The sequence below is a fragment of the Phycomyces blakesleeanus genome (assembly GCF_001638985.1).
Source record: "Phycomyces blakesleeanus NRRL 1555(-) unplaced genomic scaffold PHYBLscaffold_11, whole genome shotgun sequence".
Lineage (NCBI taxonomy): Eukaryota > Fungi > Mucoromycota > Mucoromycetes > Mucorales > Phycomycetaceae > Phycomyces > Phycomyces blakesleeanus.
In genome coordinates this window covers 283,202-306,090 of record NW_017265144.1, presented here as the reverse complement: position 1 = coordinate 306,090, position 22,889 = coordinate 283,202, and the positions used below count along the sequence as shown (strand labels likewise).

At 38.6% G+C, this 22,889-nt stretch overlaps 6 protein-coding genes across 6 annotated transcripts; 2 read left to right on the top strand and 4 right to left on the bottom strand.

Moving 5' to 3' along the window:
• Positions 1–1,639: 1,639 nt before the first annotated feature.
• PHYBLDRAFT_168573 (hypothetical protein) lies at positions 1,640–2,970 on the bottom strand (the record flags this gene model as incomplete). Its single annotated transcript, XM_018435893.1, has 2 exons — positions 1,640–2,607; positions 2,739–2,970. 2 exons carry the CDS (start codon positions 2,968–2,970, stop codon positions 1,640–1,642), a joined length of 1,200 nt encoding a protein of 399 aa, XP_018291262.1.
• A 910-nt stretch (positions 2,971–3,880) lies between these two features.
• PHYBLDRAFT_145624 (hypothetical protein) lies at positions 3,881–7,312 on the bottom strand (the record flags this gene model as incomplete). The annotated part of the gene is made up of 12 exons (XM_018431495.1): positions 3,881–4,833; positions 4,907–5,008; positions 5,105–5,215; positions 5,287–5,397; positions 5,469–5,579; positions 5,651–5,761; positions 5,843–5,953; positions 6,025–6,135; positions 6,209–6,319; positions 6,389–6,499; positions 6,571–7,140; positions 7,222–7,312. 12 exons carry the CDS (start codon positions 7,310–7,312, stop codon positions 3,881–3,883), a joined length of 2,604 nt encoding a protein of 867 aa, XP_018291261.1.
• Positions 7,313–9,104: 1,792 nt separating this feature from the next.
• PHYBLDRAFT_181469 (hypothetical protein) lies at positions 9,105–12,415 on the top strand. Its single transcript, XM_018438474.1, has 11 exons — positions 9,105–9,293; positions 9,383–9,523; positions 9,644–9,701; positions 9,788–9,837; positions 9,897–9,955; positions 10,027–10,107; positions 10,199–10,494; positions 10,577–10,716; positions 10,839–11,699; positions 11,788–11,884; positions 11,960–12,415. Exons 1-11 carry the CDS (start codon positions 9,150–9,152, stop codon positions 12,199–12,201), a joined length of 2,169 nt encoding a protein of 722 aa, XP_018291260.1. The 5' UTR covers positions 9,105–9,149; the 3' UTR covers positions 12,202–12,415.
• Positions 12,416–13,911: 1,496 nt separating this feature from the next.
• On the top strand, positions 13,912–15,288 carry PHYBLDRAFT_177572 (hypothetical protein). Its single transcript, XM_018437902.1, has 2 exons — positions 13,912–14,081; positions 14,209–15,288. The coding sequence occupies exons 1-2, from the start codon at positions 13,948–13,950 to the stop codon at positions 15,113–15,115; spliced, it is 1,041 nt and encodes a 346-aa protein (XP_018291259.1). The 5' UTR covers positions 13,912–13,947; the 3' UTR covers positions 15,116–15,288.
• Positions 15,289–15,320: 32 nt separating this feature from the next.
• PHYBLDRAFT_187032 (hypothetical protein) lies at positions 15,321–19,182 on the bottom strand. Its single transcript, XM_018439320.1, has 2 exons — positions 19,129–19,182; positions 15,321–18,958 (listed from the first exon to the last, which is right to left on the bottom strand). Exons 1-2 carry the CDS (start codon positions 19,168–19,170, stop codon positions 15,632–15,634), a joined length of 3,369 nt encoding a protein of 1,122 aa, XP_018291258.1. The 5' UTR covers positions 19,171–19,182; the 3' UTR covers positions 15,321–15,631.
• Positions 19,183–21,757: 2,575 nt separating this feature from the next.
• Positions 21,758–22,527, bottom strand: PHYBLDRAFT_7388 (hypothetical protein; the record flags this gene model as incomplete). The annotated part of the gene is made up of 5 exons (XM_018442936.1): positions 21,758–21,844; positions 21,906–21,962; positions 22,066–22,149; positions 22,277–22,383; positions 22,464–22,527. Coding segments are annotated over 5 exons (399 nt in total), but the record flags the coding sequence as incomplete, so codon positions are not given.
• Between the last annotated feature and the right edge of the window lie 362 nt (positions 22,528–22,889).

Here is a 22,889-nt window from a genome sequence, read left to right as displayed (position 1 = left end):
CTTTGAGAAAGTAGTGTGCAATGGTTCCTAAGCTTGACCAGTAAAGCCGCACGGAAGGTCTCAAGCTGGGACGGATGTGAGCTCAATGGGAAGCCTAGGTAACGGATGACAGTGGCGGAGTGACGGTCATGTCGACTGTGAATATCAGCAGCATCCAATACAGGGCCCCAATCCGGATGAAATTGTCCAGACATAGCAACAGCAACTGTCTTATGGAGATTGACTTTCGCGTTAGAGGCTAAGCCAAATATACGCAAAAGGTTGAGTAGACCACTCATCTCGGCAGGCAGAGAAAGAAAGACGAGAAGGTCATCTGCATAAGCAAGAAGTTTGAGTGGAGGTGGTGAGAGCTCAGGAGAGGACGATGAGAGAGATGGCGGAACCAGAAATCGGAAACCACGGATGGCAGGAGAAGCGAGAATGGATCTAAGCAAAGGTTCGAAGGCCAGGTTAAACAGCAAGGGGGAGAGAGGATCACCTTGACGTAGCCCCCGGATTTGTAGAAAAGAAGAAGATATGTGCCCATTCACATTCACGTGGATTTGAGTAGAAAAGAAGAGACCACAGATGGAGTCAACAAAAATTGTGGGGAAACCGGCTCTGGCCAGGACAAGACGAAGATACACAGGGTGGACACGGTCATAGGCCTTCTCCTGATCCAAAAGAAGGGCAACACATGGGTCTTGGGTTATTTGTGCATGTGACATGGCAAGACGTGTCAGCAAACCATTGTCAGCAATAAACCGATCTGCCATAAAACCCGTTTGGAATGGTGTTATGAGTGTGTCGATACCATATCGTAAACGGGACGTAAGCATTTTGGTGAACAACTTGGCGTCACAGTTTATAAGAGATATGGGTCGCCAGTTGCGGAGAGAGGTAGTGTCACCGGCTTTTGGTAGGAGAACAAGTACGGTTTCCAGCCAAGATGGAGGAAAAACACCATGCAATGCATTATTATAGACTTGAACTGCAAGATTTTGGACCGTTGGGTGACAGAAGAGCCGAGCCCATAATGGGTAGGGCAAACCATCCATCCCAGGACTAGAGTTGATGGGGGTGGCTTTAAGGACAGACAGAATGTCATCCAAGGTGACATCAGCAATGAGGTAGGCAGAGTCAGTGGAAGACAGACGGGCAGAAGGTGGGAATTTGTCGATAAGAGAGTGTGCAGCAGGATAGTCAATGGGTTCCGGCGAGTAAAGAGATTGGTAGAAAGAGCGAGTATGGCCAAGCAAATCCGCGGGAGAGGTGTAGATCGCGCCAGTGACAGGGTCGACAAGAGAGGAGATAGTTTTTGCAGCGGCTCGCTGTTTGAGCACACGAAAGAAATATTTCGAAGAAGTCTCGCCAGCTTCACACCATTTAGCACCAGATCTGGCAGCCAAGGTGGAGGCCCGAGACAATTGTATGGTGGCAAGCTCATGTTCAATGCGGAGAAGTTGAGGAGAACGAGTATGAATTGCAAGTTCATTTCGAGCACGATGAAGATGGCTTCATTGTAGTAATAGATCATTCATAAAGAAAAAAAATACATAACAATAGGAAATCTATACCTGGATCTCAATCTCTCAACCTTTTTATTTTATTTAATAAATCAAGTAAAATGCCAGTATTTTTTTTTAATAATAATACTTTACTATCTTAATACTGAATATTGAAGTCCCAGAAGGTTCTCAGGCTCTCCTTTTTTCGAGGATTCTGCGAATAGACACATTTGCTTGATCTCATCTGGTTCCATAATCTGGTTACCAAGAGTCACTCTCTTGTCCGCATAACTCAAAAGGCCAGTTTGGTCAGATGGCTCGGCCTTGAGTGTGCCAAACTCGACTGGAATACTGATCAGATCCCTTTCAAAAACAAAGAAATATCCAAAGGGCACAGATATCTTCAAACAAAGCTCATATTTGATTGTGTAGAGCTTTGAATAATTCAAGGCCATCATCCCTCTGTTGGGTGGTATATCGAGCGACACCTCGACTGCCTTGACCTCCTCCCAACTGGGTCCGTCATGAAGCACTCGGCTGAGGCTGCAGTTCTGCTTACATACGACCGTCTCGATCCTATAGGCCTTTTTGCGCCACTTAATCAGAGCCACTCGTTTCAGCGAAATATGGAACTCGTGTTTCTGCTGTGTCAAGTAATTGTAAAACCCGTCTGTGGTGTCGGCGAGGCGGACAATTATCGAGTGAGGCAACTTGGTATGATCATAAACCTTTAGGAACGCCATCTTTAGAGTAGACCGATCAGGCAGGACTAGGTCAGTGACCGTCGGTGTCCGGTCGCTGAGCATCATTTGCGTAGCCGGAAGAAAATTGAGCTCGATTGGGGGACCGTAGATCTTTGGCTCATCGAATTCCTCAAACCAACCCTCGATGACCATCGAACATGATATCACACCAATACTAAACGAAGGAGGATAGTTGACATTTGGCAAAACAAATGAAAACGATAAAGAAAGCTTTCCTGGCTTAGGCTCCATAAACAAGAATGGACCTTTATTTAATTCTTTGTCGTTTGGACCGTGATATAGGCTTAGAGTGTGTGAAAGCAAACACTTTTCTTTGGTACAGTTTGGTATACCTAGTTTAGACAGATCGATTTTCTCTTTATATATATTTATATATATATTAGTAATAATACAAGTTGGCAATATAACCTAATAAAAGCCAAGTCGATGGTTACTGTGCTCTTGGTATCCGGTATACTCATATACACATATACATCTAGATGCTTACCTTTGATAGAGAGCTTGACTTTGAACCCAGTACAGTAGCGGCCAGTGAGTACCAATACATCTAGCGCACCATTGACAGTGTCTCCAGGCTGGTAGTATTGTTCCCCTCTGCTTGTTATCCTAGGAGCACTATGCAAAGTAAGACCAACTTTGGGTTTTCTATAAACTTCTTGGTACTTGAAGCTTGGTCGAGAGAAAGCAATAGCCTTTGATACTGAAATCAAACGAGCCATTTGTTCGATTCCAGTACAAAGATATTATCTTTATTAGAGCAAAAAAAAAACATCATCTCTAGTTTGGATACATATACATATTTATATAAGACAGGGGGGGGGGGGTTTAAGAAAAGAAGATAATCAATTAGAGTCTACATACCATTCTCACCTACAATTATCATTACTATTGTTATTTTCCTTTCCTCTAATAGTAAAAATCGAAAAAACAAGAATAATAATAGTAATAATACTACGCGGAGCGATTTACCTTGAGTATTAGACTGAATTATCTGTCGGAATGTCCCACCTAAGCGCGGGTTTTTGTGTATATATGTGTGTGTGTGTGTGTGCGTTGTCCCTATATACTTCTTGCAATGCTCTTCTTTATATATGTGTGTATCTAACATTCATTCTCTTAAATAATCTAAGCATATTGCTTTTAAACACAAGTAACAATCAATATACAAAACAGCATAAATATTGCAGACTTTTAGCGGATGAAATAGAAAACGAGAATTGATAAGTTATACGAGAATATTATATATATATCTATTGTAATAGCATGTCCAACAAGGTATTTTTACTGCTTTTTTTTTTTTAAAAAAAAAAAGAAAAATGATAGTGGTGGATATATCCGATATTAAAAACAAAACCCTTCCATATCTTGAATAACAAAGATTGTATATCATAATGATTTTATAATGTTTTGTGTTTTAAAGAAGTGTAAAAACTTATCCATTTGATTTACACTGCATATATAATTTTTTTTTTAAAAAAAAAAAAACTCTTTTTTTTCATATTCTTTTCTTTAAAAAATATATACCGTACAATAAAGAAAATTACATGCATATAAACACATATATTCATTACTACTTCTATTACTATTACTATTACTAATTGACTTTAGTAGATATAAACATGTATAGGGCTACTCGGATGCATAGCTAGGTACAGTTTCTGTATCTGAAATAAGCTCGGCTCCCTGATCCCTTATATTCAGCACCCTAACTCCTGGGACCAAAGGTGGTGAGTGGCTAAGTAAAGACGATGGATGGCATATCTCCCCATCTTTGAGAGTACTGAAGAAAATCGGGACTTCTACAAGTTTACTCTTATGGAATCCCCAGTTCGACGAGCGGATATCCCACAGAAATTCTTTCATGTATACGGTCAGAGTATATTCAACTTTGCACAGAGGGCTTTCGATTCCGATCACAAATCTTTCTTTTACTGGCACCGACAAACATAATCTGGCATAAAGCGCCGGGTCTTCGGCTTCAAGGGTATACGCTTCTTCGCCGACAATCTTGAATACTTGTGTAGGACTCATGTAATCCGAATTCTCGGATACTTTCTTGCACGTTGTGCGGTTGTGCACATGGTGAGTCACTTTCACAAGTCGTCTCAAGACCGCATGTACCTTTGGTGGACCATTTAGCCAAACATTTTCGTAGAAAGCAGAATGAAATGTGACTGTGACCAGAATACGCCTTGGATCATATATATTGTAGTACGTTCTCTTGAGCGAAACAACTGCCGTGCCTCTGTCGACGATCTTTTCATAGGTTGCGATCTGGCGACTCTCCTCGAATGAAGGTGGCATATCTGATCCAAAGTATCGGGCCATCTGTACCATTGGATATGTACGAGGAAATCTCCCGGAGTTTTCATTTGCTCTATCTGTATCTGATGGATGTGGTGGTGGCGGTGGTGGTGGTTGTGGTGATGATGATGATGGGATTTGTGGCTCATAAGAATGATTTCTTTCTGAAGCTTGATTGTTACGAGATGGTCGTGGATAAACAGGTAATATATTACGAAGCAACGAAATCACTCTGAGAAAAGTGTTTCCGAGAGATACCCTACTTTTATTTTTGAACTCTATTGTCTTTATGTTACTATCAATTTATACACTGTACATTTTATCTAGTGAAAGTTAAGCGTATTGTCATACCAATTCCCTCTGCTTGACTGGTTAGCGGAATATCTGATAAATGAGGGCTACTGTTGTGTAGTGGTGAAGACTCTCCGCTATTCCTGATAGGTGTGTTTGTATCTATGTTTATATTTTGTAACTCTATTGCATTTTAGTTACTTTCATAATATATATATATATTACTTATTTTATGGGCTAAGAGTCTAAATAGCTTACCAGTATACTCTGCTAGACTAACTAGAATACCTTCTGGTGAAATAGCGCTAACATTGAGCAATGGTGAAGGTTCCCTAGTATTCTCGATAGGCGCGTTTATAATTTGCACTTCTATTAATTTTCTGTTACTTTCATGATATATGTATTACTTATTTCATGGGTTGAGAGTCTAAATAGCTTACCAACATCCTCTGCTGAACTGGTTAGAGGATCTTCTGGTGAAATAGTGCTAACATTGCGCGGTGGTGAATGCTCCCCAATATTCTCGATAAACGTACTTATAATTTGCACTTCTATTAATTTTCTGTTACTTTCATGATATATGTATTACTTATTTCATGGGTTGAGAGTCTAAATAGCTTACCAACATCCTCTGCTGAACTGGTTAGAGGATCTTCTGGTGAAATAGTGCTAACATTGCGCGGTGGTGAATGCTCCCCAATATTCTCGATAAACGTACTTATAATTTGCACTTCTATTAATTTTCTGTTACTTTCATGATATATGTATTACTTATTTCATGGGTTGAGAGTCTAAATAGCTTACCAACATCCTCTGCTGAACTGGTTAGAGGATCTTCTGGTGAAATAGTGCTAACATTGCGCGGTGGTGAATGCTCCCCAATATTCTCGATAAACGTATTTATAATTTGCATTTCTATTGTTTTTCTGTTACTTCCATGATATATGTATATATATATATTACTTATTTCATGGGTTGAGAGTCTAAATGGCTTACCAGAATTCTCCGCTATACTAGCTAGAAGATCTTCTGGAGAAACAGAGCTAAAATTGCGCAGTAGTGAATGCTCCCTAGCATTCCCAATAGGTGCGTTTATACTTTGCATTTCTATTATTTCTCTGTTATTTTCATGATATATGTATCACTTTCTTCGTAGATTGAGAGTCTGAATAGCTTACCAGAATCCTCGGCTGGACTGATTAGAGGATCTTCTGGTGAAATAGTGTCCACATTGCGCAGTGGTGAATGCTCCCTAGTATTCTCGATAGGTTCGTTTATACTTTGAATTTCTATTGTTTTTCTGTTATTTTCATTATATATATATATTACTTATTTCATGGGTTGAGAGTCTAAATAGCTTACCAGTATACTCTGCTAGACTAGCTAAAAGACCTTCTGGTGAAACAGAGCTAAAATTGCGCAATGGGGAAGGCTCCCTAGTATTCTCGATAGGCGCGTTTATATTTTGTATTTCTATTGTTTTTCTGTTATTTTCATGATATATGTATCACTCTTCATATGTTGAGAGTCTGAATAGCTTACCAACATCCTCTGCTGAACTGGTTAGAGGATCTTCTGGAGAAATAGTGCTAACATTGGGCAGTGGTGAAGGCTCCGTAGTATTCCCGGTAGGTGCGTTTATAATTTGCATTTCTATAGTTTTTCTGTTACTTTAATGATATATATATATTATATCTTATGTATTGAGTGTCTAAATATCTTACCAACTTCGCCTGCTTGAATATTTGAAGGATCTTCCGGTGAAATAGTGTCCAAATTACGCAGTGGTGAATGCTCACTAGTATTCCCAATAGGTGCGTTCATATTTACGTTCGAGCTTGGATATTCATTTCTACTTGTATTTGAGCTGGAACCACTGTTTTCATTGTTTCCGCCGTTGCTCGCAACACCAGGGCTGTCTCTAGTACCTTGAGGGTCACGCCCATATCTCTCTTCATCACTTTTTATTGGCACCCAGGGTTCGGAATTTGCTACTTCTGGATAAAATGATGGGTGTGTTGCAACCGCCGGATCATAATCAACCTCGATAGTTGTTTTAAATGGAAATTTACAAAGAGAGACCCTACAGCTTACGACGATCTCGAATGAAAACTTAAAGTCTCTTCCTCTGACAGAAGAGGAAGAGGAAGAGTAGGCGGGAATGTGTAGTGAGAAAGGAAATAGGTTATCGCCACTGAGACACTTGATCGATTCGGAACCTCCTCTCAGAATAGGTTGTTGAAGTAACATTATTTTGTCTTCGTCCCAGTCAAACACTCCTGTTTTGTAATAAACTTGGATTTGACAAAAACAATATGGTTATATTATATATAATTGTATAGTTGTGTTCATTTGGCTATTGAAGCTATACTTACAGCATTCTTGAAATCCAATGGTAATAGAATCCAGTGAAATAGAGTGAGACGACTTTATATTCAATATGCCGCTGGCCATGGTCCCTGGCATGATTCTATGTATCTTTTGCGCCGGATCGTCTATTTCATCATCAAAGTATATAACTGGAATCAGTTCCTAGTACACAAAATGTATTTGTTTTTCTTTCTTTAAGTATATATACACACACATATACATATTTATTTATCTTTACACTTTAGGAGTTTGGGATGCTTCTTACCACCATAATTAAAAGAAGTATCTGCGTATCTTATATAAATTTGTATATAACTTTTAGTTTTCTTCTTCTTTTGGCAGAGGATTAATAGTGTGGGGTTTGAGATATAAGATACTCTTATTATAGCACTAAATGGAGATGCTAATATATATGTATATATGTATATACAGGAAAAGAAAGAAAGGAAGAAAGAAAAATATATCTAATTTTTGATATATATATATATACAATGGTAGGTAGTATGTATTTCTTCTCTATTTTAATTACATACCAAGCTTGTGGTTGAATATATCTCAATACTTGGAAACGATGATATCCTCGGTAAATTTTTGAAGTTATATCTAATTATGCGTTCCAATCATACAAGACATATATTTAATAAATAGCGCAAGACCAATATATATATATATATATATATAACATAATACTATTGTACTGTGCTGTATATTAAGTAACAGCAAATAAAATTCCAATAGATATTAATTTATTTTGCTCTTTTGTGTTGTGTCTTGTTTTGAAGTGTACAAACAAGCAATAAATGTTTAATAATTACCAATAGTATTGATAATTGAACAAAAAAAAGGTTATTTGAACTTGAGCAAAAATAAAAGAAGAACAAAGCAATTGATCTTATTTACAGTGTATCTTTGTATCTTTGTGTGTCTGTGTAGATGTGGTTGCATTAGTGTACCAACCAAGTTATGCCCTCAAGATACTTGGACATTCATGGTTTTGATTTGAGCTGTTGTTATCCACAAAAGAGAGATAAAGGATAAGAAAGATATTCCTTTGCCCTGAAGACTCTGATAACAATATTTTATTTTGCCTTACTTTACTATAGCTTGGTTTGGTTTGGTTTGGCTTAGCTTGGCTTGGCTTGGCTTAGTTTACTTTTTACTGGAATTTCACTCCTTTGTCTTATCTACATATTCCCACAAAATGGTTTCTTTTTTCTTTCTTTTTGGGTTACACCCTGATGATCAAAATTGTCATACCAAAAGATGTTTTATTCTGTGGTAAAGAGCGCTTTGTTTTTAATATATTCGGCACAATGTACATACCTTTGTTTCTGTAAGAACCAGTCAGTAGACGGATCTTTCTTCTCTTTCTTTCTTATAGACAGTAAGCCTATTTCCTGGTAATATATAATACACAATGGTATCAAAAATAAATTGATTTGTAATATTGGACACCATTAGACTTATTTACGCCAAAACAAATACTCAATAAAGTTTTAGCCAAAAAAAAAACATCTCAATACAATCATGGCTAGCAGAGGGTAGACAGACCATCGATATACATTTATACAAATCTATCCCTATAAACTGGAAATGATCTTGTTATTTAATTAAAATAAATACATTCAACTTGTTTCCTTTTTTTGCTGTTGTTTGATATCTTTTTGTAGTAGCATTTAGACCCCCCAATATATATATATATATATATTGAGTATTAATAAAATGTGAGTAGCTTTTGTGAGTGAGTGTATGAGGGTGTGTGTGTGTGTTTGTGTCAGGGCTGTGACGCGTAGAATAAGTGTGTGAGCGGAACTTGGTTTTTTATTTTAGATCTTGTCTATTCTGCCATATGCGACCTTTCACCCCTTGGCTTGTGCTTTTTTTTTCTCTCTCTCTCTCTTTCTTTCTTTCTTTTTCATTACCTTTCCCTTCAATGTCACTCGGACGTAATACTGTGCTCTTACTATCACTAGTTTTGGTTGCAAAGATAGTTTCATACTCATGGCAGAACTCTCATGTCGGTCTACACTCTTCATTATCAAAGCGTGACACAACAGAGCTGCCCATTGCTCGAGAGGTAGCTCAGAATTAAAAGGAAAAGAAAAAAAAAGAAATTACCTCATGTTGAAACAACAAATACCAATTCAATTCTGGTTACCATACTAGTGTGATCAAATTCAACTTCAGGAAGACCAATGCGCCTATGCAATCGAGCACTGCATAGGAATTACCCCCGGATTGATTAACTACATTCCATTGTACTACTGTGCTTCTGCAGCAGTGAAGCCTATTGTATTCATATCACTGGTATACATACATACATAAATAGAGCTTATTATGGCTTAAAAAGTAAAAAAAAAAAAAAAGTAAAGAAAGTAAAAAGAAAAGGTATTGACCAAAATATTGTTTCATATTATTTTTTTTCAGTGTGCTTGGCTATTGTTTCTCTTTGGATTTGTCGGAATTGCTGCTTCTGATTTTTTCTGTAAGTTTTATCAAGCAAAAAAAAAGCAATACTTCAAAGTTCATTATGGTTTTAAGAAAGTAAATGTATTTACAAAACACACAAAGGTCCAAACTTGCAGACAATTGCATCGGTTATGAACCTGTCAGAGAGTTTGGTAGGCAAATCACAAACATTTGGAATAAGGGCTAATTAGAAGCCACTTGGGACATATAGACTGGTGTCACTTTTTTGGCTTTGGGAAATGGAAGTCCCGATCTGTTCTCTACATTTAGGTGAGTTGGGGGGTTAAATGCCCATCCTTGATCTGTTTAATTAAATCCCCAAAAAAAATTAATTTTTTTAGTGCAATGAAATCGAATATGGGATCTTTGGCACTTGGTGAACTGATAGGTGCTGCCTCATTTATCGTCAGTGTCATTGCAGGGTAATTGATCAATAAATTGTGTTTCTGAAACCAATATGAATAAATTATATATATATATATTAAATTAAAATTGTTGGTTTTTCTTGTTTAGATCCATGTGCGCAATCAAGCCATTCCGTGCAAAACGACTCAGTTTCCTTCGAGATGTCTCATTTTTTACTATTGCTATCATCTTGGTCATGAGCATTGTGGCAGATGGTCTTATCCACCTTTACGAAGCAGTGATACTAATAGTATTTTACGTTGTTTATGTGCTTGTGGTTGTTGGAGGAAATTATTATATGAAGCGGAGATCTACGTATATGAACCTTATCCAGCGAGCAAGACTTGAATATGAAGAGACAGGAGCAGAAGTGGATAATTTGTTACGTGGAAACACATGGGATGGTAAGGCTGAGTTGAGAAATAATACATATAGATATATCTTATATTTCTATATTGATGTGTTTGTGTGTGCTTTTTTTTTTAGAACCAGAAGCCTCTGAGGATGAAATGGAACTTTATGATGAGGGATTTGAAACGGAAGGTTTCCATAGTGATTATAATGGTCATCGTAATGCAACCCACCCCAAACTTCGGATCCGTACCTCTTTGTTTTCTGCTATTGAGGTACCTTACCTTACTTTATATATATATATATATAACTTACTAGATTCAAGTGTGTACAACTTACCTTTGAGGAAGACACTAAAGCCACACTATAGTTTCAAGATGTAGTAAATTCTTTACAGAGTGCCAATGCAAGATACTACAATATCCATGGACGTAACCGACACAGTAGACAAGTATCAGCACAGACAGCAGAGAATGCATCAAACAGCGTGCCTCTTTCAACTCGCTCCCAGGCTCCAGACAGTAACCACCCCAACGATGCCGAGTCTGATACCATTTCTGTAAACACAACTTCGGCCCAGTCTATACTCCAGTCGTTACCGAGTCGGTTTAAGAAGATTCGGTTGTTAATGCCAGAAAAAGTACTGGGTGTGGATTTCCATGATGTCGGATTTCATCTTTTTCCTTCACTGCAAAACTTTGAGCAAAAGTCGATATTTAACAAAGCAAGCTCGATTGTGTCAGCACCTGTCATATTCTTACTCGCTATTACACTTCCGGTTGTAAGAGAAAGTTTGGTCAAACAAAGTGGTACTGGAAGTGGTAGTGGTGGTGGTGGTGTAGTGTTAGATGAGGATGCCATGACAATGCTCGAAGATATCGGCGAAGAAGATCAGGATCCGATGGAGATGAATGATTTACATGAAAGCACATCAAAGTGGAGCCAGTGGCTTACTGCCACCCAGCTGATCTGTGCGCCAATGTTTGTGGCCATTGTGTTTGCAGTAAACAAGGTTGTTCACCCAGCAATAATTCTTCCTATTGGGGCAGGAATAGGTGTTGGTACTTCAATCCTCTTCAGATTAACGACAAACTCGGTACGCCAACCGAGACTCTATTGGATGATGTGTTTTATTGGATTCGGTATTGCTGTGGTCTGGATCTTTGTGATTGCAAACGAGGTTGTTAGTGTTCTACAGACCATCGGAATGGCTGTAGGTGTAAGTGATGCTATCTTGGGTCTCACTGTTTTTGCTCTGGTAACGTACATATATATATAAAATTGAGTAGTGGTGATCTAAAAGGTATTAAACATATCATTTGATATATGTATATGTTGGATATTAGGGAAATAGTTTGGGTGACTTTGTAGCCAATATAACCATGGCCAAACTTGGTTATCCTATGATGGCAATGAGCGCTTGCTTTGGTGGTCCTATGTTGAGTAAGTCTATTATACAAAATTATAACATAAAATAAAAAAGTATTGACTGGAATTTTATTTTTTTTAAAAAAAAAGATATTATGCTTGGAGTCGGTATTGGGGCTACATATGTTACTTCAAAACATGGAGTACCGTATGCAATAGAAGTGTCTTCGACCATTCTTGTATCTGCGATAGGACTCTTGGTGGTTTTGATATCTTCTCTTATACTGGTGCCATTGAATGGATATCGGATGTCTCGAATCTTTGGCTATTCATGGATAGGAATCTATTTGATCTGCACCATCATCAATTTGATTCTTGAGATCCGTGGATAAGAAAAACAAAAGCAGAAATTGTCTGCACTACACTACACTACACTACACTACCAACCACTGTTATTATTACTATTATTTTTATTACTATTATTGTTATTATTCTCACATTGTATGTATGTATGTATTTATTTATTTATTGTTAGTATCATTGATGTTGAATGTCAAGGTATAATATGATCTTTTTTTTTTATTTATAAATACAAAATGGAAAATGAACAAGAATTTAGCTGATAGGAGAAAGAAAGAATAAAAGGAGCAAATGTTTCTTGAGTGTTGACCACTCCAACTACATGTACCATTTTTCTTAACAAAATAAAATAAAGTAAAATAAACTACAGGCGAGTTTCTTTGTGATATACAAATGTCAAACAGGCAAGCAAACATTGTATTCTACTTTGGATAGATAAATTAGTAAATCTTGATTACAGTTGGTTCTATCAAGTATAAACTATAGTCTTGTAATTAACACCTGGTCCAAGCTGCTGGTATAATTCATGCTGTGACCCTCTTTTTTTTATAATCTACAATTTCTATATGTAAAATCAGAAAACCATAAGGCTTTCTGGGATCTTGGTTGTTTTGAGCTCTGTCTGCTCTGAGACGTTCTTGATTTTATTTAGAAACTCTCTGCGGTGAGAAATCTGCTATTTTTCTGCAAAAAAAAAAAAAAAAAATGCTTTTAGACAAGGTAAAAAGTCTTGGTGTTTAAGCATGGCAACAAATGTAAGATTCCTTTTATTATTTTTTTCAGCCAATGATATTTGTCCCGTAGTTTTAAATACAGTTTTTATAATGTATTGAGTTACATAAACGACTCTAAATTACTATTTATGGAATTGAGGTTTTTATTCAAAAGAAAAAAAAAAGAAAAAAAAAAGGGGGGGCGTACCCTATAGTGTTAATTTAGGGGTTCAAGTCAATTGCATTTTCTTTATTTCTTTAATGTATACAAGATTTTGAGGCTAATAAGTATAATCACATTTTTTGATATCTTTGATGAAAAATATCTAAAGCAATAAAAAGCTTTCTGTTTTTTGAACTTGCTAGGTTTGAATCTTTTATTAAGAAAACTAAATAAATAAACGGAGTTTTTATGTCTCTCTTTTTTTATAGAAAAAAACATGGAGTACATCGTGGCTTGGTAGAAATAATTAAAACAAAAAAAAGATAGATTAATAGTAAGATTTTTGGTTGCAGTGTAAAAAGAAAGTTAGTTAGTTAGTTAGTTATAGTTGATTGTTAAATATGATATTCAAGATTGAGTTACAAGGAAAATCTCACATATAAAAAATAAAATAAAAAATAAAAAAACTTAGATGAAATCTCATCTTGTATAACATATCAGCAGGATCCAAAGAAATGGGGAAGAATATAATATAATATAATATAATATAATATAATATTATTTTCTTTTTCTACTTTGGCTTACAGCATGTGAATAAGGCAAACGTAGATTTTCTTTCAATCCTGTGTGTCACACCAGATCCTCTTCTTTCAATCCTGGCATTAACCCCCTCCCTTTTTTCAGATGTAGCTTTTCTCATCATCTATAGTAACCCTTTTGGTTCTTTGTCTGTCTGAACTGAAAAATTTTGGGGACCATCTTTTCTTTAATTTTTTTTTTTTTTTTTTTTTGAAGAACAGATTGGTGGGATAAATAAAGCTGTCCATAAAGAGAGAATAAGATCGGTCTTTGCTTTTGCTTTTGCTTTTGCTTTTGCTTTATCTTAATTTTTTATTTTAACTATGGCCGGCTACAAGTTCCTTGCTATCGAGAACCCTTTGTTGGATATCCAGTGCAATGCCACCCAGGCCTTGTTGGACAAGTACCAGCTCAAGGCTAACAATGCAATCCTCGCTGACGAGTCTCACCAGCCTTTGTAAGTCCCTCTTTCTTTCTTGGGGGGGTAGTGTTCTTTGGGTTGAGGAATAAGAACGCGCTTGTGTACACGTACTTTGGGGATAGCGAGAGAGAGAGAGAAAAAAAAAACTCATGAATCTATATAGGTACAACGAGATTGTCGAAAACTTTGATGTTGTCTACGTTGCCGGTGGTGCCGCCCAGAACACTGCTCGTGGTGCTCAGTACCTTTTGCCCGCCAACTCTACTGTCTACATCGGCTGTGTTTCTGACGACAAGTTCGCTGCCACCATGAAGGCTGCTGCTGAGGCTGATGGCATTGCCACCCGCTACATGGTCACCAAGGACGCACCCACCGGTACCTGCGCTGTCTTGATCACTGGCCATGACCGTTCTTTGGTTGCCAACCTGGCTGCTGCCGAAAAGTTCCAGCTCGAGTTCCTCAAGCAGGCCGAGAACTGGAAGTTGGTCGAGGATGCCGAGTACTACTATGCCGGTTCGTTCTTCTTGACCCACGACGGCGGTTTCGCTTCTGCCACTGCCATCTCCGAGCACGCTGCCAAGAACAACAAGACCTTTGCTCTCAACTTGAGCGCTCCCTTCTTGTCCCAGTTCTTCAAGGAGCGTCTGGACAGCGTCATCAAGAACACCGACGTCTTGTTCGGTAATGAGGATGAGGCCACCACCTACGCTGCCCAGGCTGGCTGGAACACCACCGACATCAAGGAGATCGCCAAGAAGCTCTCTGAGTTGCCCAAGTCTAACAGCCGTCCCCGTGTTGTTGTGATCACCCAGGGTTCTGAGGAGACCGTTGTTGCAGTCGGCCAGACCGTCACTGCTTTCCCAGTCACCAAGGCCACCGATGCCGAAATCGTCGACACCAACGGTGCTGGCGATGGTTTCTGCGGTGGTTTCATGGGACTTCTTGCCCAGGGTGTTACTGACACTGCTCGCTGTGTCCAGGCTGGTCACTACATGGCTGGTCTTGTCATCCGTCGCGTCGGTCCCACATACCCTCCCGTTGCCGAAAGAACCAACACTCCCAAGTTCTAATCTGTCTATCATTTCATCCAAACAACAACAAGAAGATTTAAAAAAAAAGAGGCTTTTAATTCTTTTATATATATACGCATGTAATACATATAGTTCTTTCCTTGTCATCATTTTTTTATACATCATTAAATAAATAAATAAATAAATATATAAAAAAATCAAGACTTTTCATTATTTCTTATATTCATATCATTAGAAACAAGATCGTTTAGATGTATTTTATTAGATGGTTTGGTAAATTATAAGATTAATAAGATGAAAGTAATAAAGAACAATGAAGTATAACAGACGGAGGGGGAGGGTTTACAGAGAAAATTGAAAGTGGAAATATAGATATAAGTAAGAGAGATAAAGACAGAGTTATGAGGCTGATTTTACATAATAAACAAAGAAAAACAATAAAGAGATGAAATATTTTTTTTAAGATGGTGTACGTGTAAGTGAGAGTGTGAATGTGAATGTGAGACAAAGGAAGTGCAGGAGAGGAAGTCTCTGATTTTTTGTTTGTTTGTTTGTTTAGATAGGGGAAGGAATGCTCTCAAGATCATAACTTGGAGGTACTGCATCATATTCGGCGCGTCTTAAACCAAAGAATCGGTTGAATCGACGTAAGAAGCCTGGCCCAGACTGAGACGGATGAGATGTGTTAACAAGAGTTGGTTTGCGCCAGAACCATTTGAGCATCAAACTACTGACGACAACGCTGGTAGAACTGGCTGCCATGGCTAGACCCGCCATCATGGGATGCAGATAATACCCCCAGGGCATAAGCACACCCATCGCAAGCGGGATACCGATCACATTGTAGATACACGCCCAGGCAAGGTTGATCTTGATACGACGGAAGATTGTGCGCGACAGATCAAGAGCAGCAACGACATCCGAGAGATCATTGCGCATCAGAACCACATCTGCAGCCTCCATTGCAATATCCGTTCCACTGCACAGCGCAATACCAAAGTCTGACTGAACAAGAGCCGGTGAATCGTTAATGCCGTCCCCAACCATGGCCACAACACTGGTCGGAGGGCGTGATTGCCAACAAAACCGGCCAGACACAGGTCCTGGCTGAGATTGCATGCGCTGGACAATCTGGGTCTTGCCATTCGGAGACACGCCCGCATAAATCTCATCGATTCCCAGCTGTTTGGCAATGTACCGAGCCGTCAGTTCATTGTCACCCGTAATCATCGCGGTCTCAATAGACATGCTGTGGAGAGTGGCAATAACCGCACGGGCTTCAGGCTTGATCACATCCGAAAGAGAAATGAAACCCAGGGCCAGACCGTCCGCGCCGATCAGGATACATGTGTTTCCTTTGCCAACCTCGACCTTAAATTGCGCCAACTGAGCCTCGTCGAGCAAGATACCGTGATACTCCTCCAGCCAAGCCTGATTGCCAATCACAACATGCTGCTGAGTCGGGCGAGTTTTGTTGACAAGTTCGATGTTGCATTCGATACCATAGCCAGTAGTGCTTCTAAAATCGGTAACCTTTCCAATCGGTTCAAGTACAGAAACTCCCAGAATAGCCTTGGTGTGGTTGACTACAGCACGGCCAAGGGGGTGCTCACTGCTGGACTCTGCTAGGCCAGCCAAGACCAACACGTCCTTGCCGTCCACACTAGGATCCCAAGAGACGGTTGCTACGACATCTAGTTTACCAATCGTCAGAGTACCCGTCTTGTCAAACACAACCCGGTTGACTTTCTGGCCATTCTCAAGAACAGCGCCACCTTTGAACAGCACGCCATGCTCAGCACCAAGGCCTGTGCCTACCATAACTGCCGTGGGGGTGGCCAAACCGAGCGCACAGGGGCACGCCACAATAATAACACTGATGCAGAGCTTGAGGCAAACAAAGAACCAGTCGTTGTTGGCTTCTTGCTCAATCGCCATCTGCAACATCTTTGGCATGTGCTCGACACCCAAGACATTCACCAGCACAGACCACAGGACAAGAGTACTGACGCCCAGGAAGATGACAGTCGGGACAAAGTATCCGGCTATGAGATCCGTAAAGCCTTGGATGGGCGCCTTGTTGACCTGGGCTTCCTCGACTAGCTTGACGATCTGACTGAGTGCAGTATCGGATCCTACACGTGTGGCCTGCAAGATAAAGGTTCCCAATCCATTGACCGTGCCGCCAATGACGGCGTCGCCGGTTGACTTGTTGACCGCATCGACTTCACCAGTAACCATGCTTTCGTCTACCGTAGAAGACCCCGAGTAAACAGTTCCGTCTGTGGGGATTTTGTCGCCGGGTACGATCTTGACGAGGTCATTTTTCTGGATGAGCTCGGATGGGATGCGCTTTTCGGAAACGATGGTCTGTGTGCTGGGATCGAATGTCAGCAAAAGGGCCGTGGAGGGTGTGAGAGACATGAGTTTGGACAGAGCCGTGGAGGATTGGCCTTTGGCCAGGTTCTCGAGGTAACGGCCGAGGACAATAAAGGTAATCAGCATAGACGAGGTCTCAAAGAACACGGTTGGTGGTTGTTCTGCTCCGGTGACAAATGCTCTGATCATCGAGACGACCGAAAAGACGAATGCGGCCAGGGTAGAAATTGAAACCAGGAGATCCATTGTGGGCGCAAGATGACACATTGAACGGTAGGCAGATACCAGAAAACGCCCTCCGATCACAAACTGGACGGGGATCGTCAGGATCATCTGGATAACGTCTGTACAGTACAACCCCTTTATGATAGTAAAGTGTGCTGCCTTTTGACCCCACTCAAACTGTGGCATCACCATGCCCAGGATAAAGACCGGAAATGCAAACACAAGACTCTGAAAAAAGGCTCTTCTCCAGGCCATGATGTCGCGGACCTTTGAGAGCGATTCGAGCTGAGCATTCTTGGTGGTATCGGCGACAAGAGCGTTGAATCCAAGACCTTCGATTGCTTCCACGATCGTCCGAATGCCAATCTCGGCTGGGTCATAGCGCACCTTTGCTGTCTCGGTCATAAGATTTACCGAGGCCGACAGAATACCAGGGACTTTGGAAAGGCCTTGTTCGATTGCATGTACACAGCTGGCGCATGTCATTCCAAACACCTGAAGCTGGATTTCGTCAGATGCAAGCACCTGGACGATCTGACAGTCGAATCCGGCATCTTGAACCCACTTGACAATATCGGCCGGCCCACACAATTCTGCATCGTACTCGACTGTCGCACGTTCGGCCAATAGGGCCACTGTGACGGATACGACTCCTGGTTGTTGACCTACAGATTTCTCAATTGCATGGACGCAGCTGGCACATGTCATTCCATGCACCTCGAGCTGCACGGTGGCTGTAGATGTGGATGTGGATGTGGCTATGTCTGCATCTACGTCTGTGCCTGTGCATGTAGATGTAATATTGATCTTGGCAGGCTCGATAAAGTTTTGGGCTAACAGAGGTTCTTGTTCCAAAGAACAATTGTCTGTGTCTGTGGGGGTTGCGGGTGAGAGAGGAAGTGGTGAGGCATGGGTGGGTAAGTCAAACCCACAGTCTTCGATAGCTTCCATCAAGGTTGATATATTTAGGCGTAAATCGTGAGCGGCGGTTATTTGACCAGGGTCGAGACTGACATCAAGAGATACTAGGCCAGGTAATGGGTCAAGCGCATTGTGAATTGCACGCACGCATGACTGGCATGTCATGCCTTCGACCGGTAGTCGTGTAGTGATTGGCATTGGTACGTCGAATCCGCAGTCTTCAATCGCGTCGATGAGGTTTTGTTGTGGGAGTGATAGACGATGGACGATTGTTGCCTGTTCTTGCTCTAGACTGACGTCAAGAGAGATTAGCCCAGGCATTCCAGAAAGTGTTATCGTAATGGCATGCACGCAAGACTATAATAAAAATTTATTTATTTATTTATTTATTTTTTAATAGAAAAACACATAATAATAAAAGAGGGGGTGGATATGTAAGGATATAATACATAATATAATTATCATATAAATATTTCTTAGGGGTTATGTTGTTATTGTTGTCGTTGTTATTATAAAGAAGTATGTACCTTGCATGTCATGCCTTTGACAGGCAGAACAGTCGTTGTCATGGCTCCAAAATAATAAAGAACAAGAAGAAGTACAGAAAGAGAAAGAACAAGAACAAGAACAAGAAGAACAAGAATTGACTTTTATTTTTATTTTTTATTTTATTTTTTATTTTTCTTACAAATCTTCCTCCCCTTCCTCCCGCACCATTTCTATCTATTTTCCTGTATTTTTTTTTTTGTGTCTATTTTCGTAACCTTGAAAAAAAAAAAAGAGAGTTCATCAGTTTTTTTAAACACCGCTACTGGCTAAAATATATATATATATTTTTTATATTACAACAAGGTTTGAACCTGTAGAACCAACAATTGAACTTTGATATTGTTTTTTATTAAACAAAAGAAGAGTACACATCTATTCTTACACAAAACCCATATTACGCTATAGTATACCATATCCTTTGGCTCCGACAAACCAAGTGGCCTTATAATATTATTTTTTCTTAACACAAATAATCACCATTCAATCGATACTGGTCTTGACCTCCACAATTCATGTCATTTGATAAGCTCATCAGTGCCTTTGTCATGGACGAACATGGCCCTTCCTTGCTGGCATTATAGCAAGCCAATGCACTTGTGGTGATAAAGCATTTTCTTTCTTTTCTTATATAATTAGTGTAATACAAAACTTCAGGCATATAGAGCACTGTTAATAAATACACACAAAAAAAAAAAAAAAAGAATCATTCAATCGATAACCCGCTCAATCTTTATCAGATCTTTCACATCGGAAAGTCAAAGATCTGATAAATGCCAATTTTATTATTCTTACTGTTCTTTTTACTTTTTTTTTTATTTTATTTTTTATAGCTATTGGTAAAATACTCCTTTATAGATCCAATTGGTCATAATAATTGTGGGCACATGTCTCAAAAGTATAGTAAACCAAAATACAATACAATAAGCACAAAGCAGTAATAAAAACAAATGATATTACTGTGTGATTTACTCTCAATTTACCAGATGTTTCAAATCTCCGCTTAGTTTCCTGAAATCTTTTGAACATTTGTGTGAGGCTCACCAATCCTCTTGAACACAAAGCTTCCCTACAAGCAAACAAGCAAACAAACAAATAAAAAGAGCTCGTCTTGATGCAGACACAGGTCTATATCAAGAAAGACGTTTTATATTCTGAGATTTCTGCTTCACATTTTCTGCAGTGAGACTTTGTTTGTATGGAGCTATTGATAGAGTCTCAAAAGTTGATTATTACATTGAGACATTAAACTATTTGTTTGGAGGGTTATGTGGGGTTATATGATGCTTTACATCCAGTGGACAGGTTGCTAGGATATATGCAACATTCTTTGACAAAGGGTGAGTATATATAAGAGCATCCACAGCGGTCTGTCTAAATCTAACAATATTTTAAATTTAGAATTTTTTTTTATCCCTAGCGGATTGCTTAACTAAAAGTTTTTAATTGATTATTTCTTCAATAATAATAATTACCGGCTTGTTTTTTTTTATATACTGCTAATTTTACCCAGACTGCTGTGGATGGTCTAAATCATCTCTTTTAAATGCGGCTTTTTCTTTTTTTAATTTTATTTTATTATTTGATATTTTCGTTTCAATAAAGAATTGATGGCAACACAGCCAGAGTCTCTAGTGAATGAAGCATGATGATGAAATATGGAGTTTATATGTTGATGTGTTTATGTGCAATTTTATAAATTTAAATGTTTTGGGCCCATTTTACTCTCCAAGTCTCTGGCGCTTTGAGTCATTTGCTGTGGCTAATGAGGCTTTAATTTAATTTAATTTAATTTAATTTAATTTAATTGGTTGGTTGATTGATTAATATCGATTGATCAAAATCAAAAAAAAATATTTATATATACTTACCATCAGAACCATATACTGATGAATCCAGGGTTCTATTGCAAAATTAAAGATAAAAAATGTTCGTCATTTTTTTTTATTAAATAAAAAAATAATAAAAAAAAAAGATTATTATAACAGCAAATAAGAAAAATAATAGTCATTCGATATTGTTCAACTTACAAATGTGAATCGCCTTCTAACTTGATAAGCTCTGAATCTGGTTTATCAATTTCGTCCAACTCTGCCATATGAGCAAAAAAGTCATCATCATAGTCTATAAAAGATATATGATTGAGAGAAAAGAAGCTTGTAAGACAATACAACACAATGCTTACCATACGAAAAGCTTTCTTCATTCTCAACAAGTGCAGAGGTCTTTGGTTCCTCAGAAACCAGATTAGGAGCAGCAGGAATAGCAGTGGTCGGCGAAACAACACGAGAAGATATGATACTCATTGGGGTTGGGGTAGTAAGAGGTTTGGTAGATGTGGCAGTAGGTGTACTGGTGCTGTTTGTATTTCTAGAACCATTGGATACCGCTGTAGGTGCAGGAGGTTTTTCTGGTTGGAATTGTTGATGGCGATAAAGTTGCTCTTTGGTAGCATTTACCTATTGTTTGATGTGAATACAGATTTTCATATTTAGACTCTTTTTTTTAAAAAAAAAAAAAAAAAAAAAAAAAAAAAACCTAAAAATGCCTTTTTACACACACGCACAATATCATTGTATTTACTTTTTGTGTGCCTCTGTGATTGTTGGCTCTGAGGAATGCTTGATCATATAAGCAATTTCCCAAGACTCTTCCAAAAAGCCGCAGTGCTCTCTTTAACCCATCAGTAACTGCTGCCTTTCTTGCCTATGTATCTTAAATAAATATATTTTATTATTATCAAAGCAAAGCCACTTGCCTTTTCCAAGGCTGCAGATTTCATTCGCATATTTTCTACAGAACCGCATCCAACATCCTGGCACACAAACACACAAAGGTTGTGAGACACAAGAAATACCCTCTTTTTTTTTGCACCTTTAAATTTGGTGGGATGATTAAAATTAAATGATAAGCTTTACCTCATGGAATGTGCCGTCTTTAAGAGTAACCCGCACATGAGCAGATGCCGATACATTATATCTATTACCATCCAATTCATCCATCTTAACAAAAGTTAAAACAAAATGCATAAATATATTAATACACTACATAATCAAAACTTTTGCCCTTCTTTTTTTTAGTTGGTTGGTTGGTTGGTTGGTTTTAGCTGCGGCTAAAGTTATAACCTACATAGTCAATAGCTATACTTTTTATTTCTGAATTCCAACCATCAAATCCAAACACTTTGTTTGCAAGATCGATGAGCATCCAACCTTCGACATAAGTAAATGAACCGGCTAGGGTATAAAAAGAAAATCAGAAATTGATCTCATCGATTCGTTCAACATTACTCATCGACCCATCGCATTTTACATACATGGTCCGGGTCTCTTGCTGAGGAATTCAGGTCCTAATCCCTTTGAAAGAGAATCAGAGATCCTTTCGCGTTCTGCAGCTGTAAATTGCATTCAAAGTGATTTTTTTTTCGCAGTAGATTTTGCTTTTGCTACTGCTTTGCTTTGCTTTTTTGTATTACGTCAAAAAGAAAAAGAAAAAGAAAAAAAAAAGAGAGAAAAAAAAGTGACAGTAAGGGCACTCTTTTGAATCCGCAGTCAGTTTGATGATTGTTGTAAAGGTTGACTGATAGTCGTGGCTTATTGTAACTTGAGGATGTATTTACTTATTTATTTATATTAAAATAAAAGAAGATGAAGAAGAGAATTTGTGATAAAGATTGGATCTATTTTATCAAAACATAAGCTCTGTAGGTTGAAATTGCAGAAGAAAGAATATGTGTATTTGT

Bases quoted from the DNA above. Each gene is read 5' to 3' on its own strand.
- PHYBLDRAFT_181469 (XM_018438474.1), top strand. From the start codon at position 9,150: ATGTCACTCGGACGTAATACTGTGCTCTTACTATCACTAGTTTTGGTT. The intron at 9,524-9,643 runs GTATACATACAT...ATTTTTTTTCAG, and splicing joins CTATTGTATTCATATCACTG to TGTGCTTGGCTATTGTTTCT. The intron at 11,885-11,959 runs GTAAGTCTATTA...TTAAAAAAAAAG, and splicing joins CTTTGGTGGTCCTATGTTGA to ATATTATGCTTGGAGTCGGT.
- PHYBLDRAFT_177572 (XM_018437902.1), top strand. From the start codon at position 13,948: ATGGCCGGCTACAAGTTCCTTGCTATCGAGAACCCTTTGTTGGATATC. The intron at 14,082-14,208 runs GTAAGTCCCTCT...GAATCTATATAG, and splicing joins GACGAGTCTCACCAGCCTTT to GTACAACGAGATTGTCGAAA.
- PHYBLDRAFT_187032 (XM_018439320.1), bottom strand. From the start codon at position 19,170: ATGACAACGACTGTTCTGCCTGTCAAAGGCATGACATGCAAG. The intron at 18,959-19,128 runs GTACATACTTCT...TTTTTATTATAG, and splicing joins TCAAAGGCATGACATGCAAG to TCTTGCGTGCATGCCATTAC.